Genomic DNA, 12680 nt, shown 5'->3' on the forward strand with positions numbered 1-12680 from the left:
AAAATTACAGACTTGAGAAAGAAAACAGATGTTGAGCATAAACCACATTGTTTTTCCAAACAGTTTAGATACAGTGAGTCACTTCGAGCAGTTAAGGAGCGGGAACCTCTTATCTTAGTAAGGACAACCTTCTACTCCCTTCCTAAAGCCCAACACCTGGGAGCTTCCTTGCCTCCTCTCCTCTGTGCATCTAGTCAGTCACTAGGTAGAACCATATCTACTTCCTTAGCATCACTTCAGTATTCCCACTTCTTTCATTCCATGATCCTCTTCAAGCTCCCATTACCTCTGGGTTAGATGATTGTCACAAACTTTGGACTGGTCACCTTATCCAACCCTCCCTCCATTCGATTGTCCACTCTTTTAGCAAAATGAGCATGTCACTCCTACTTAAAACTCTTATGTGAGTTCCACTGTTCTCAGGATGAGATGAAGTTCAAACTCTTCAGTAAGATTAGTCAGGACCTTAGCTTCTTTGTGCTTCTTTAGCTGCTTCTCTCATCTACTTTGTCACTCACCGTGTATGTCCCAATTTCCTGAACTCTTTTTATTTTGTCTAATGTACCATGCTTATTTTCTTTTCTTATCATACCTGCTCCCTCTGTCTGTACTATTTTTCCCCACCTCACCCTGCAGCCTTTCAACCACTCCCTCTGGGACAGCAACCGCTGGTTCGAGGACCACTGGTGGTCCGTGAGGTCAGAAAGGTTGGCGACCGCTGCTCTGGGAGGTTCATTGTAAGCTTTAGTTCTGGCGAGGGGAGGCTTTCCTTTCCATAACATCGATCACACTTTTGTTTAATGCTTGTCTTCCTTGTGAGGCAGTAAGTTCTATAGAGCAGAGACCTCTGCTCCACTTCATTCCTGGCATCTAGGAGATCCTCAGCACTTATGGAACAAATTAAAGATAGGGTCTCCACCCTTAAACTCTAAGTCTAGTAGGAACTAGAGTATGGTAAAGAAAGAAACTCAATATGTATTATAAGTGCTCTAGTAAAATGTTGAGGGATCATTTTCCTAGTATTTATATTATTAGAGAAATTGACTTGGAAAATAGGAGAGTTGTGCCAAGCAGTGGAATTGATTCAGTTGCATTTGCCTCATTTTTTGCTCACTAGTTGGACAGAAGTTGTACAGTAGACTACATTCTAAGGTTATTGTATCTCAAGACCTTCAGCAATCCTAAGCTATTTACAGAGCTGGGTAGTCAGCTATTCATGCTCACTAAGTTGACTCACCTTCAAGTCACCCCTAAATAGGATTAGTGCTGACTTTTTGTATATTCCTCATTCCAAATCATGTATCTTCATCTTTAAATTCTAATAGCTGAAATTGATGGTGTTGAATCCATGAATACCACAGGTGCTGTTCATGTTTTAATTTTTCTTCTTATCTTTCCAGCTTTGACCGCCATTGAAGGCACAGCACATGGAGAGCCCTGCCACTTCCCTTTTCTTTTCCTGGATAAGGAATATGATGAGTGCACGTCAGATGGGAGGAAAGATGGCAGACTATGGTGTGCTACAACCTATGACTACAAGGCAGATGAAAAGTGGGGCTTTTGTGAAAGTAAGTATTGATTTGTAGGAGGAATTTCCCGTTGCTCCATGTCTTGAAAAATATCTTTAAGGCCTCTGCTAGCCATCTTTTTCTACCCTTGACAGACATGGTCTGTCAACCATGTTAATAATATGGTTATAGCCTTAAAGAACAGAGTTTAGCACAGGAAGCATGCAGTGTACTTATTTCCAACCTGTCACTCAGGCAACTTATCACCCTGTCTTATTTAGAGAGGGCTTTCTGTTGGTGTGCACAAGTTGTTCTGCAAACCCTCAGGCAGGCTGCTAATTTAATAAATGTAAAACATTTTTTAATAGTAAAGGAAACAGCATTATGGAGAAAGTTAAGCGTGATAAGGAAGAGCCTACCTTGTGTGGCTGAATGGTTGATCATCGACCTATGAACCAGGAGGTCATGATTTGATTTCCAGTCAGGGCACATGCCTGGATTGCTGGCTCTATCCCCAGTGGGGACGTGGAGGCAGCAAGCCAATCAATGATTCTCTCTCATCATTGATGTTCCTCCCTTTCTCTCTGAAATAAATAAAAAATATATATATTTTTAAAACAGTGGTTAGAAGAAAAATAATAACTTTTAAAAAACATTTTGAGCCCTGGCCTTTGTGACTTACTTGATTGAGTGTCCTTTCCTCTGCACTGAAAGGTTGCCAGTTAGATTCCAGGTCAGGGCACATGCATGGATTACAGGCTTAATACCCGGTAGGGGACATTCAAGAGGCAGTCCATCTGTTTTCTTGTATCGATGTTTCTCTGTCTCTCTCCCACCTGCACCTTCTTCTCTTTTTTCTCAAATCAATTTTTAAAAAAATCTTTTAGCCCTGGCCATTTTGGCTCAGTGGATGGAGTATTGGCCTGTGGACTGGGGGTGTCGTGGCTTCGATTCTGGTTAGGGGCACATGCCTGGATTGTGGGCTTGACTTCCAGGGGGAGGAGGGGCAGCCAATTGGTGATTCTCTCTCATTGATGTATCTATTTACCCTCTCCCTTCCTCTCTGAAATCAACAAAAATATATATTTTTGAAAATCTTTAAAAACACTTGGAGTAATACGTGCTGTGCTTAGTAGCATTTGAAAAATCATGTATGTTTCACTTTCCTGCATGTTAATGTCAGTATAAGGGGGCTGACCTCTAAAAGTATTTTTTCAGGAAAAACTTTGTAACTAATAAAGAACAACAGAAAATCTTTTTCTTTTTTAAAAAAAAAAAATTTTATTGGTTTTTTAACAGAGAGGAAAGGAAAGGGATAGAGAGCCAGAAACATCAATGAGAGAGAAACATTGACCAGCTGCCTCCCGCACACCCCATACTGGGGATGTGCCTGCAACCAATGCACATACCATTGACCGGAATCGAACATGAGACCCCTCAGTCCGCAGACCGATGCTCCATCTACTGAGCCAAACCAGTTTCGGCAGAACAACAGGAAATCTTAAACATATCTCCTTTGATTTCAAATAACACTTTCAAAATAATGGCTTTGATAGATAATTAGGCACTCCTAGAAGATAACATCAAATCTTGTGTGTAGGCCAGTATGATTAGGAACTTTGGTATAATAAAATCAGATCTTTGTATATAAGAACTCCTGTTTCTATGAATATTGGTCCTAATGAAATATTCAGATATCTCTTAATGAGTTCTAGATTTCTGATACAATACTATATTACAGTAGCAAAATAATTTTTGAGAAATCTATAACAATTCTGTGATTTTAAGTATTGGTGAATAAGGAAAAAATAGAGCTTGAACTTTAATCAAGAACTACATTTAATAAAAATCAGTTATTTTACAAATTTTTTATTATATAATTAATCAAATACTTTACCCTTATAAAGATACACAGTATTTCAGGTGAGGCTTTTGAAGTGTCCTTTGAGCCAAAACTGGTTTGTTCAGTGGATAGAGCATCAGTCTGCGGACTGAGATGTTCTGAGTTTGATTCAGGTAAAAGGCCTGTACCTTGGTTACGGGCACATCCCCAGTGGGGGGTGTGCAGGAAGCAGCTGATGGATGTTTCTAACTCTCTCTTCCTTCTTCTCTGTAATAAATAAAATATATATATAAAAAAATAAAGTGTCCTTTGAGTGCCCTAATCAGGCATCCTCAAACTTTTTAAAGTGGGGGCCAGATCACGGTCCCTCAGAGAGCTGGAGGGCCGGACTATATGAACTACTAATTCCTACTGTTACACCTCGGCTGCGCTCACTGCCCAAAAAACCTGGCGAGCCGGATCAGACTCCTCTGCAGGCCGCATGTGGCCCGCGGGCCGTAGTTTGAAGACCCCTGCGCTAGTTTGGCTCTGTGGATAGAGCATCGGCATGTAGACTGAAGGGTCCTGGGTTCGATTCCCATCAAAGGCACGTGCTCGGTTGTTTTGGCTTCATCCACAGGAGGGGGCAGGTAGGGAGGCAGCTGATCAATGATTCTCTCTCATCATTGATGTTTCCATTTCTCTTTCCCTCTCCCTTCTCTGAAATCAATAAAAGTATATTAATTTTTAAAAAGTGTCCTTTAACTAAAATGGTATTTTTTCTGACTTTATTTATTTTTTAATCATTATCGATGTTCTATTTTTTTTTTTTTAAATATATATTTTGCTGAGACCAGTTTGGCTCAATGGATAGAGCATCAGCTTGGGGACTGAAGGGTCCTGGGTTCGATTCCGGTCAAGGGCATGTACCTCGGTTGCGGGCATATCCCCAGTAGGGGGTGTGCAAGAGGCAGCTGATTGATTACTCTCATCGATGTTTCTAACTCTCTATCTCTCTCCCTTCCTCTCTGTACAAAATCAATAAAATATATTAAAAAATATATATATATATATATATATTATTGATTTTTTACATTGGAAGAGAGAGGAATAGAGAGTTAGAAACATCGATGAGAGAGAATCATCAATCAGCTGCCTCCTGCACTCCCCACACTGAGGATGTGCCCACAACCGAGGTACATGCCCTTGACCAGAATTGAATGTGGGACCCTTCAGTCCGCAGGCTGACGCTTTATCCACTGAGCCAAACTGGTTTCGGCAAGGCTGACGTTCTATCTATCTGCTGAGCCAAACCAGCAAGGGCTGACTATTGTTTTTTAATAATCCTTTTGTCCTCATTTTAGCTGACTTGGCACATAATCATAATTTGCTCTTGAAATTTCAGTCAAATTATATTAAAAGTTTTAGAATTACTAGCAGAAAAGTACCCCCCAAAAGCAAGTTGATATTGCGTGATGTAAACAAGTTGTGTGTGTTTTATGTTTTATCTTCTGTCAGGTAAAGGCCACAGCTAAAATATGTGTCTTTGGAGTCAGCTTTGTAAAAGAATGAAAGATCATTAATTGTATTTGTGTTCTCAAAAGGCAGAATACACGCTGATGCTTGATAAATAATTGGTGTAGAATTAAAATCCATTTAAGTGCATTTAACATTTTGTTTTTAGCTGAAGAGGAGGCTACTAAAAGACGGCAAATGCAGGAAGCAGAAGTGATGTACCAGACTGGGATGAAAATCCTCAATGGAAGCAATAAGAAAAGCCAAAAAAGAGAGTACGTAGCACTGCGAGTAGATGCCTCCCTAAGATAGATAGGTCATTATAGAGATGAATAGCGAAGTTTTCTTTTTTTTTAAAGTGTTTCACCAGAACAGAGGCTTTGTTAAGTTGCATTATAAGAAGTTTACCATATATGGACTTCAGTGGCATTCTTTTTATCAGATATTAGCTTGTTAGAATAAAAAGGGTGTAAATACTGACCCCACCAATTACAATGAGCAGAATGGAAATAATGGGCTAAAGTTGTAGTTTCCAAGAACCAAGGATACATATGCTATTTAGAATTTAAAATTACATAAAACAAACAAAAGGAGTTATTGTTGTTGTTGTTCGTTTGTTTTTGTTTTATAATATTCTTGCAGACAAAGACTAGAATTTAGGAATTTATGCTTGGAAAGAATGTAAAACAAGTGACTGTCTTCTAATATTTTATGTCCCACTAATTTCAGCTGACTTATATTCTGTGCAAAGATATTTTTTAAATTGCAATGGTTATCACTGGATTATTTACAGGACACCGTATTATTACAGTTCTTTCACTGCACGTGTAGTTAATGTTTCTGGAAGTTTTGGGAATTACCATTAGTGTAATTAGACTATTCCAAGGTATTAGGATGACAGAGAAAACTGGTACCTTACTTAAAAACAGAGTAGCCAGTATGTTTTCCACACATAAGTAACATGACTATAGAATAAGGAAATTGTTTGTGTTGCATTTCAGCAGATCTTTAAAAAATGTAATAAAAGTCCGAATTATTGCTAATGTGTTTTTAATTGTTTACATTTAAAGAGCGTATCGGTATCTTCAAAAGGCAGCAAGCATGAACCATACCAAGGCCCTGGAGAGAGTGTCGTATGCTCTTTTGTTTGGTGATTACCTGACCCAGAACCTCCAGACGGCTAAAGAGATGTTTGAGAAGCTGACTGAGGAAGGCTCTCCCAAGGGACAGGCTGTAAGTGTACTTGCACTGGAGAGTCTCCTCCCACACAGCACTTGTTTATTTTAACAGCAGCTTAATCTTTGTGCCCTAACTTCTTTTGAAAATAAAAATGAAATATCTTGCCCAGCTGGTGTGGCTCAGTGGTTGAGCATCTACCTATGAACCAGGAGATCAGAGTTCGATTCCCAGTCAGGGCACATGCCTGGGTTGCAGGCTCGATCCCCAGTGTGGGGTGTGCAGGAGGGAGCTGATCAATGATTCTCTCTTATCATTGATGTTTTTCTTTCTTTCCCTTCATCTATGAAATCAATTTTAAATAAAAATAAAATATCTTTGAATATTAATTTTGTGGCAGATCGTTTTATCAAACTTCTTAGTCTTTTTCCTTTGTCTGAGAACGTTTATAGTCACTTAAGGCATCTTGCCACAATTATGTCTGTAGTTTTCCAGATTTGATCTGTAGTGAATGAAACGTAAAGGTAATTGGCTTATACCTAAATTACCAGTGCATTTCTTTCCAAAGTTCCGATGCTCCAACTCTTATTAATCTTGATGTTTTTAAATATATATATATATATATATATATATATATATATACACACATATATATATATGTATATATATGTATATATATGTATATTACAGAAGCAGTACAGGTCTATTATAAGAAACTAGAAATACAAACTAAAAATGCTAAGAAAATCAACAATGCATATGTACAAGTAGACATGAGCATTGGTATAATAGTATGTTAATGCATGCACACACCCCTAGACCTTTTTTTTTTGTGTGTGTATAGATACATACAAATTCTTGATTAAAATAAGATGTCATTGTCTACTGTTCCATAATGTGCTATTTTCAATCGTTAATCTTCACCTTTCTTTGCCAGTAAATTTCTGCATCATATAATACCCTTAGCATATTCATAAGGGTATCATCATATAATACCCTTAGCATATAATACCCTTTCTTTGCCAGTAAATTTCTGCATCATATAATACCCTTAGCATTTCCTTTATACTAGTTTTGTCCAAACCTAACCCCGGACTATACCTTATATTCTGCTGTTATTTCTGGCATTACCATCCCCTTTCTTTTTTTCTTTCTGTGTTAGAGAGTGCCCATTTTTCTGCAGATTGTCCTCACTCAGTTTATCCATTTACTTCTGCATAGTGTTCTTTAGTTTGTTTTTTCATCATCTATATTTCCTATAAACTGGCTGTCACAGCTAAAGACTGTGATGAACTCTAGTTAAATATTTTTGGCTGGACTGCATTATGGGGATGTTCTGCATTCCATATTGCATCACACCATTTGATACAAAATATCTGTTTGATTCCCTATTAGTAATGGTAAGGTTGACAACTAGGATTTAGGGTGCCACTACATTTATTTAAAACTAGAGGTCTGGTGTACAAAATTCATGTATGGGGGGCAGGGGTCCTCTTAGCCCAGCCTGCACCCTCCAGTCCCCTGGGGGAATGTCCAACTGCTGGTTTAGTTGAACATCCCTCTTACAATCCTGGATCATTGGCTCCTAATTACTCACCTGCCTGCCTGCCTGCCTGGTCGCCCCTAACTGTACCCCCCTGCTGACCTGGTCACCCCTAACTACCCCCCGCTGCCTGCCAGGTTGCTCCTCAACTTCCCCCTCCCTGCTAGCCTGGTCGTTCCTTAACTGCCCTCCCCCCTCCCCTGCTGGCCTGGTCACCCCTTACCCTTCCTCCCTCCCCCCCATCCCCCTCCCCCCGCAGGCCTGGTTGCCCCCAACTGCAACCTCCCACTGGACTGGTCACTCCTAACTGCCCCCACCTGCCTGGTCACCCCCAACTATACCCCCCTGCCAACCTTGTTGCCCCACACAGCCTGCTGCTCAGTCATTTGGTCGTCCCTCACTAAACCCCCTGCCAGCCTGGTTGTAGGCAGCCATCTTATGAGGGCGTGAGGGTCAATTTGCATATTAGCTCTATTATATAAGATGCCTTTAATAATTCAGGTTTACTGAAGGTTTTAGATTTGCTTAGTCACAGAAGTCTGTTTTCAGACTATTTCAACATTAGCTTATACTTCGATGTTGTCAAGGCAAAGGATAGGACTTTACTAGTGCATTCTTTGATTGGTTGAATTTTTTTAGAAAATGGTGTGCTCTAGCATTGTAAAGTGACCTTTCTTCCTTGACTGCTTCACCTTGACCTCTGGCTGCCTCTTTGTGTTCCTGGGATAGTGGATCTTGGCAATCTCTTATCCATTGTGTTGATTTGTTCTGTTCTTATAATAGTTCATCAAGATCAAGTAAAAGCCATGTTTATGTTCAGACTTTTTTTTCCCCCTAGTTAATAAGTTATTAAGTTATCTTTAATTTTCAAGATAAACATTTTGACTTGTTTAAAGTTGTATTTCATTGTATAATTTGTAAAACCTTGAATGCATTTCTAAGGCTCTTTAATTCCAAGTTGTACATACTTGCAACAACTTAAATTGTTTCCCATTTAAAGATTCTTTCATCTTTTCAGAGTTCATAAAACTATGTCTGTCTTGAATAAACTTCCACCAAAGGCAGTTATCATTTTATTTCAGGCTCTTGGCTTTCTCTACGCCTCTGGACTTGGTGTTAATTCAAGTCAGGCAAAGGTAATATTATTAAAACTTTAATTTATATGACATTTTGAATTGAGTAAATAATGTGCCTATGTTCAATTAAGCATCTTTTTTTCATTCACAGGCCCTTGTATATTATACTTTTGGAGCTCTTGGGGGCAACCTAATAGCCCACATGATTTTGGTAAGTAAGACTTAAATGGAAGAATACTAACATTGAGCAGCAGAAGAATTTTTGGTTAACGAATGACCATGACTTTTCTGACTTGCATGATTCAGATTTACTTTTATTCACTAAGACCAAATACTCAATGGAATAGTCTTATTAATGAATACAATAACTGAATCTACATGTGGATGAAAACAGAGTTCACAATTTTTTATGAAAATGACTAGTTTGGCTGATTGCTCTTAAATATCTTATAAATGGCTCTTTTTTATTTTTCGTAAGTTGGAACTGTTTGTCAAAGTCATTTTTTTAGATTGGTTGTCACAATGTTATATTGAAATTGGTGAATGACCTACAATGTAAAGAACCTATAAAGTTCTTTAAACCTATTCAGTGGTCCTTTATTTTTTTTAATTTTTTTTTAACAAGAAAATATTTTTATTTGTATTACAAAGACTAAAAATAATGACATAATAAAGTTAACAGGGTTGATGTCAAGACACAAGTAGGTTTGAAAAGCTATAGATGAGTAATCACTTTGTTTTACTAAACCTCTGTTCATCTCGATCATCTTAAAAAGCATCTCTGGCATACTCTTGACTGAATCTTAAGGACGATGTATCCAGGTGATACAATTGTTATTCCTTTCCATTAGTCCTCATTGCCTTTCTTCTTCTTTTTCTTCTTTTTCTCTGGACTAAGAACCGCTGTGCTGGTGCATGGTTCTTCCTCAGAAAGCGGTTCTTCCTTTATGTGTTTCTTCTTATCTTTTTTCTTCTTCTTCTTTACAGATGTCTCCTGTTCTTCCATCACTAGTAGTCCTTCTTCTTCTTCTTCTTCTTGCTCTTCTACTTCAACTTTAATTTTAACCTTAGCTTTTTTTGCCTTCTTTTCAATTATTTCATCCTCTTGATCTACCTGTTCTATCTTGCGTTTTTTAGAACATAAACCTATTCAGTGGTCCTTTAAAGTTCATTACAAAATATCTTTAATGTGCCATTTGATACCATTGATCCCTTAAATGGCTTAGTGATGAAATAGAGAATTTTTCCACTAAATTCTTTAGTGTATTAAATCTGCCTTGTACTTCATAAATGGAATTTGGCTAAGTCACATGACCTCTATCATATTACTATGTTTCAAATGAATACATAAATTCATTCTTACAAGAACATAAAAGACAGAGTAAGCAGAAATGAGACTGAAAGCAGGGGGGGAAAATAAACAGGAAAAAATATGGGAAAGAATTTACAGCTTAGTCATTGATGAGCTATAATACTTAAAAAAAAAGGACAATCTGTATCTCTGGCCAGCTGGGTGGTTCCTAACTAATTTTACTCATACGTTCCAAAAATATTCATTGAGTACGTGTCATTGGGATACCAAAGATGAGTAAGATACAGTTCAACAAGTTTTTAATCAAGAAAGGGAGGCACAAATAAGGAGGCTATTATAGCACAGCATGAGAATGTCAAGGAATCACCTAGAAGAGTGGTCGGCAAACCGCTGCTCGCCAGCCACATGCGGCTCTTTGGCCACTTGAGTGTTCTAACGCCACTTCTTCAAAATAGACTCGCCCAGGCCAAAAACCGACTTCTGTGAATGGGCCACAAAGTTTCATTCGCACTGTACATGTGCGCCCGCACGTGGTATTTTTTGGAAGAGCCACACATAAGGGGCCAAAGAGCTGCGGTTTGCCGAACACTGACCTAGAAAGTGGCATTGGAAGGAGAGGGACTTAAGGAGGTATCAATATTTCTGAGGAAAGAAGCAGCTCACCCTGTTCTTGAAGGGTAAATTGTGGTGAGTGAATGTAAAAAGCAGAGGTATCCAGGCAGCGGGAGCAAGATAGAATGTAGAGGGACAGCACCAAGAGGGAATGTGGTGTTTGCAAGAAAACACAAGCACTAAGGTGGGCCAGAGAGTAGAATGCCTACCAGTAGTTCACAACTGGGCAGATGAACAGGAATCACAGAAGCAGCTGTACGTCATGCCAAGGAGCATGGACTTCGTCCTGTTTACATGGACTCTGTCTTGTTTACAAGGGTAAACTGCTGAGGGAGTTTAAGTGAAAAATAAGGGTTTGTTCCAATTACTTACCAATCTTCAACAGCTATACAGAGTAAGAACATTAAATATGCTATTATACAGTAATGCCCTAAGGATTGTTAAAGCTTGTAAAGTTATTTTGAGTCTGTACCAAATGACTCCAGAGAGCTCTACTTTCTGTTCCTTGCTCTTTATTATTAAGCTCTCTTCCCCTTATTCTGAGTCATTTATTGCTGGGCTGCTTTTAAATAGTCCCTTGACTTCCCTATTTTTCTCATTTGTTGCTTCTTCTTTGCTAATTTGAAAGAGTAACCCTTTTTTTAAATTGTGTATAAAATAAGAATAAATCTGTTCCAAGCATGACCTTAAGTAATTTTCTCCTATAGATAAAATGCGCATACTGCATAAAGTTCATTGCATCAATTCCAATTGCTCTAGAAAATTTATTTTTTATTTTCTAGTTCTTAGTTATTTATAGTCTGCTTGTTGTAATGGCTAAATAAATTGCCTCATGACCTAAAGCTTAGGAAAAATAGGGTGATAGTGTCCTTGGACTGGAAGACAGCAGAATAGCATGCCGAGAATGGTTAGCAGTATTTGTTCTAATGGGATGCACTGAAGCACATAAACTGCCCGTCTTCTCACTGAGGCTGTGTTGCAGGGCTACCGCTACTGGGCTGGCATCGGGGTCCTCCAGAGTTGTGAATCCGCGCTGACTCATTACCGTCTTGTGGCCAACCATGGTACCTATGCTTTTGCCTTTCACCTTACAAAAAACAACAACAACACAAACACACCCATAAAACAACTAATTTTAAATTCATCTATTTTTATTGTACTACTTGAAATGTCATGAATGGCTCTTTTCAAGTAGAATTGTCTTTACCCTAGTTCAGGGGTGAGTAAAGATGATTTTTTTCCTGCCAGTGGCCATTTGGATATTTATAACATCATTCACAGGCCATACAAAATTAGGAATTTAAAAATTAGACTGCTATCTTTGGTTAAACTTTAATTAACTCACCCCTCATGCCCTGGCAGGGCCAGATCAAATTATTTTAGACCCGTAGACTAGACATTCCCCACCCCTACCCTAGTTGATTAATAAGTACTTGCCTTTTTTTAAATTTTGCTATGGATTTCACTTCTTCAGTATTTTGTAGAAAAACCAAATTTACTTTAGATTGCTGTTTTATATCTATAGAATACTATAGGAACAGTTTCCTGTAACATAATATCTGTCAACATTTGGCAACTCGAATTGTACTTTTCTCTGTGGGACACTCCTGCTGACTTTCATCCATGTCATCATTTTGTCTTCCTGTTGCAGTTGCTAGTGATATCTCGCTGACAGGAGGCTCAGTAGTGCAGAGAATACGGCTCCCCGATGAAGTGGAAAACCCAGGAATGAACAGTGGGATGCTAGAAGAAGATTTGATTCAGTATTACCAGTTCCTAGCTGAAAAGGGTGATGTACAAGCACAGGTATGCGTTTCAACTTCTCATGTACTGTCTTAATGCATTGTGTACTACAGTCTCTAGGGCAAGCATTTATATCTATAAGTAACAATTGCTCTTAGCAGTTATTAGCTACGCTATTATTATACACATCATTGTTTTTTTTTAAATATATTTTATTAATTTTTTACAGAGAAGAAGAAAGAGGGATAGAGAGTTAGAAACATCAATGAGAGAGAAACATCGATCAGCTGCCTCCTGCACACCCCCCCTCTGGGAATGTGCCCCCAAACAAGGCACATGCCCTTGACCGGAATCGAACCTGGGACCTTTCAGT

The 12680-nt window shown here is 38.6% G+C and overlaps 1 protein-coding gene across 3 annotated transcripts in view; it reads left to right on the forward strand.

Moving 5' to 3' along the window:
• The window catches only part of SEL1L (SEL1L adaptor subunit of ERAD E3 ubiquitin ligase), a 54691-nt gene that overhangs the window by 17533 nt on the left and 24478 nt on the right, over positions 1-12680 (forward strand). For all 3 annotated transcript variants that reach the window (XR_006740452.1, XM_036429792.2, XM_036429800.2), the window contains exons 4-10: positions 1401-1568; positions 5015-5120; positions 5916-6078; positions 8647-8700; positions 8792-8851; positions 11547-11628; positions 12216-12370. Coding sequence is in view for 2 of the 3 variants with exons in the window: in XM_036429792.2 (XP_036285685.1) it covers positions 1401-1568; positions 5015-5120; positions 5916-6078; positions 8647-8700; positions 8792-8851; positions 11547-11628; positions 12216-12370 (788 nt within the window). In the remaining variant the exon portion in view is untranslated. The remainder of the gene's footprint in view (positions 1-1400; positions 1569-5014; positions 5121-5915; positions 6079-8646; positions 8701-8791; positions 8852-11546; positions 11629-12215; positions 12371-12680) is intronic.

Source organism: Pipistrellus kuhlii, unplaced genomic scaffold, assembly GCF_014108245.1.
Source record: "Pipistrellus kuhlii isolate mPipKuh1 unplaced genomic scaffold, mPipKuh1.p scaffold_m20_p_1, whole genome shotgun sequence".
Classification (NCBI taxonomy): Eukaryota; Metazoa; Chordata; class Mammalia; order Chiroptera; family Vespertilionidae; genus Pipistrellus; species Pipistrellus kuhlii.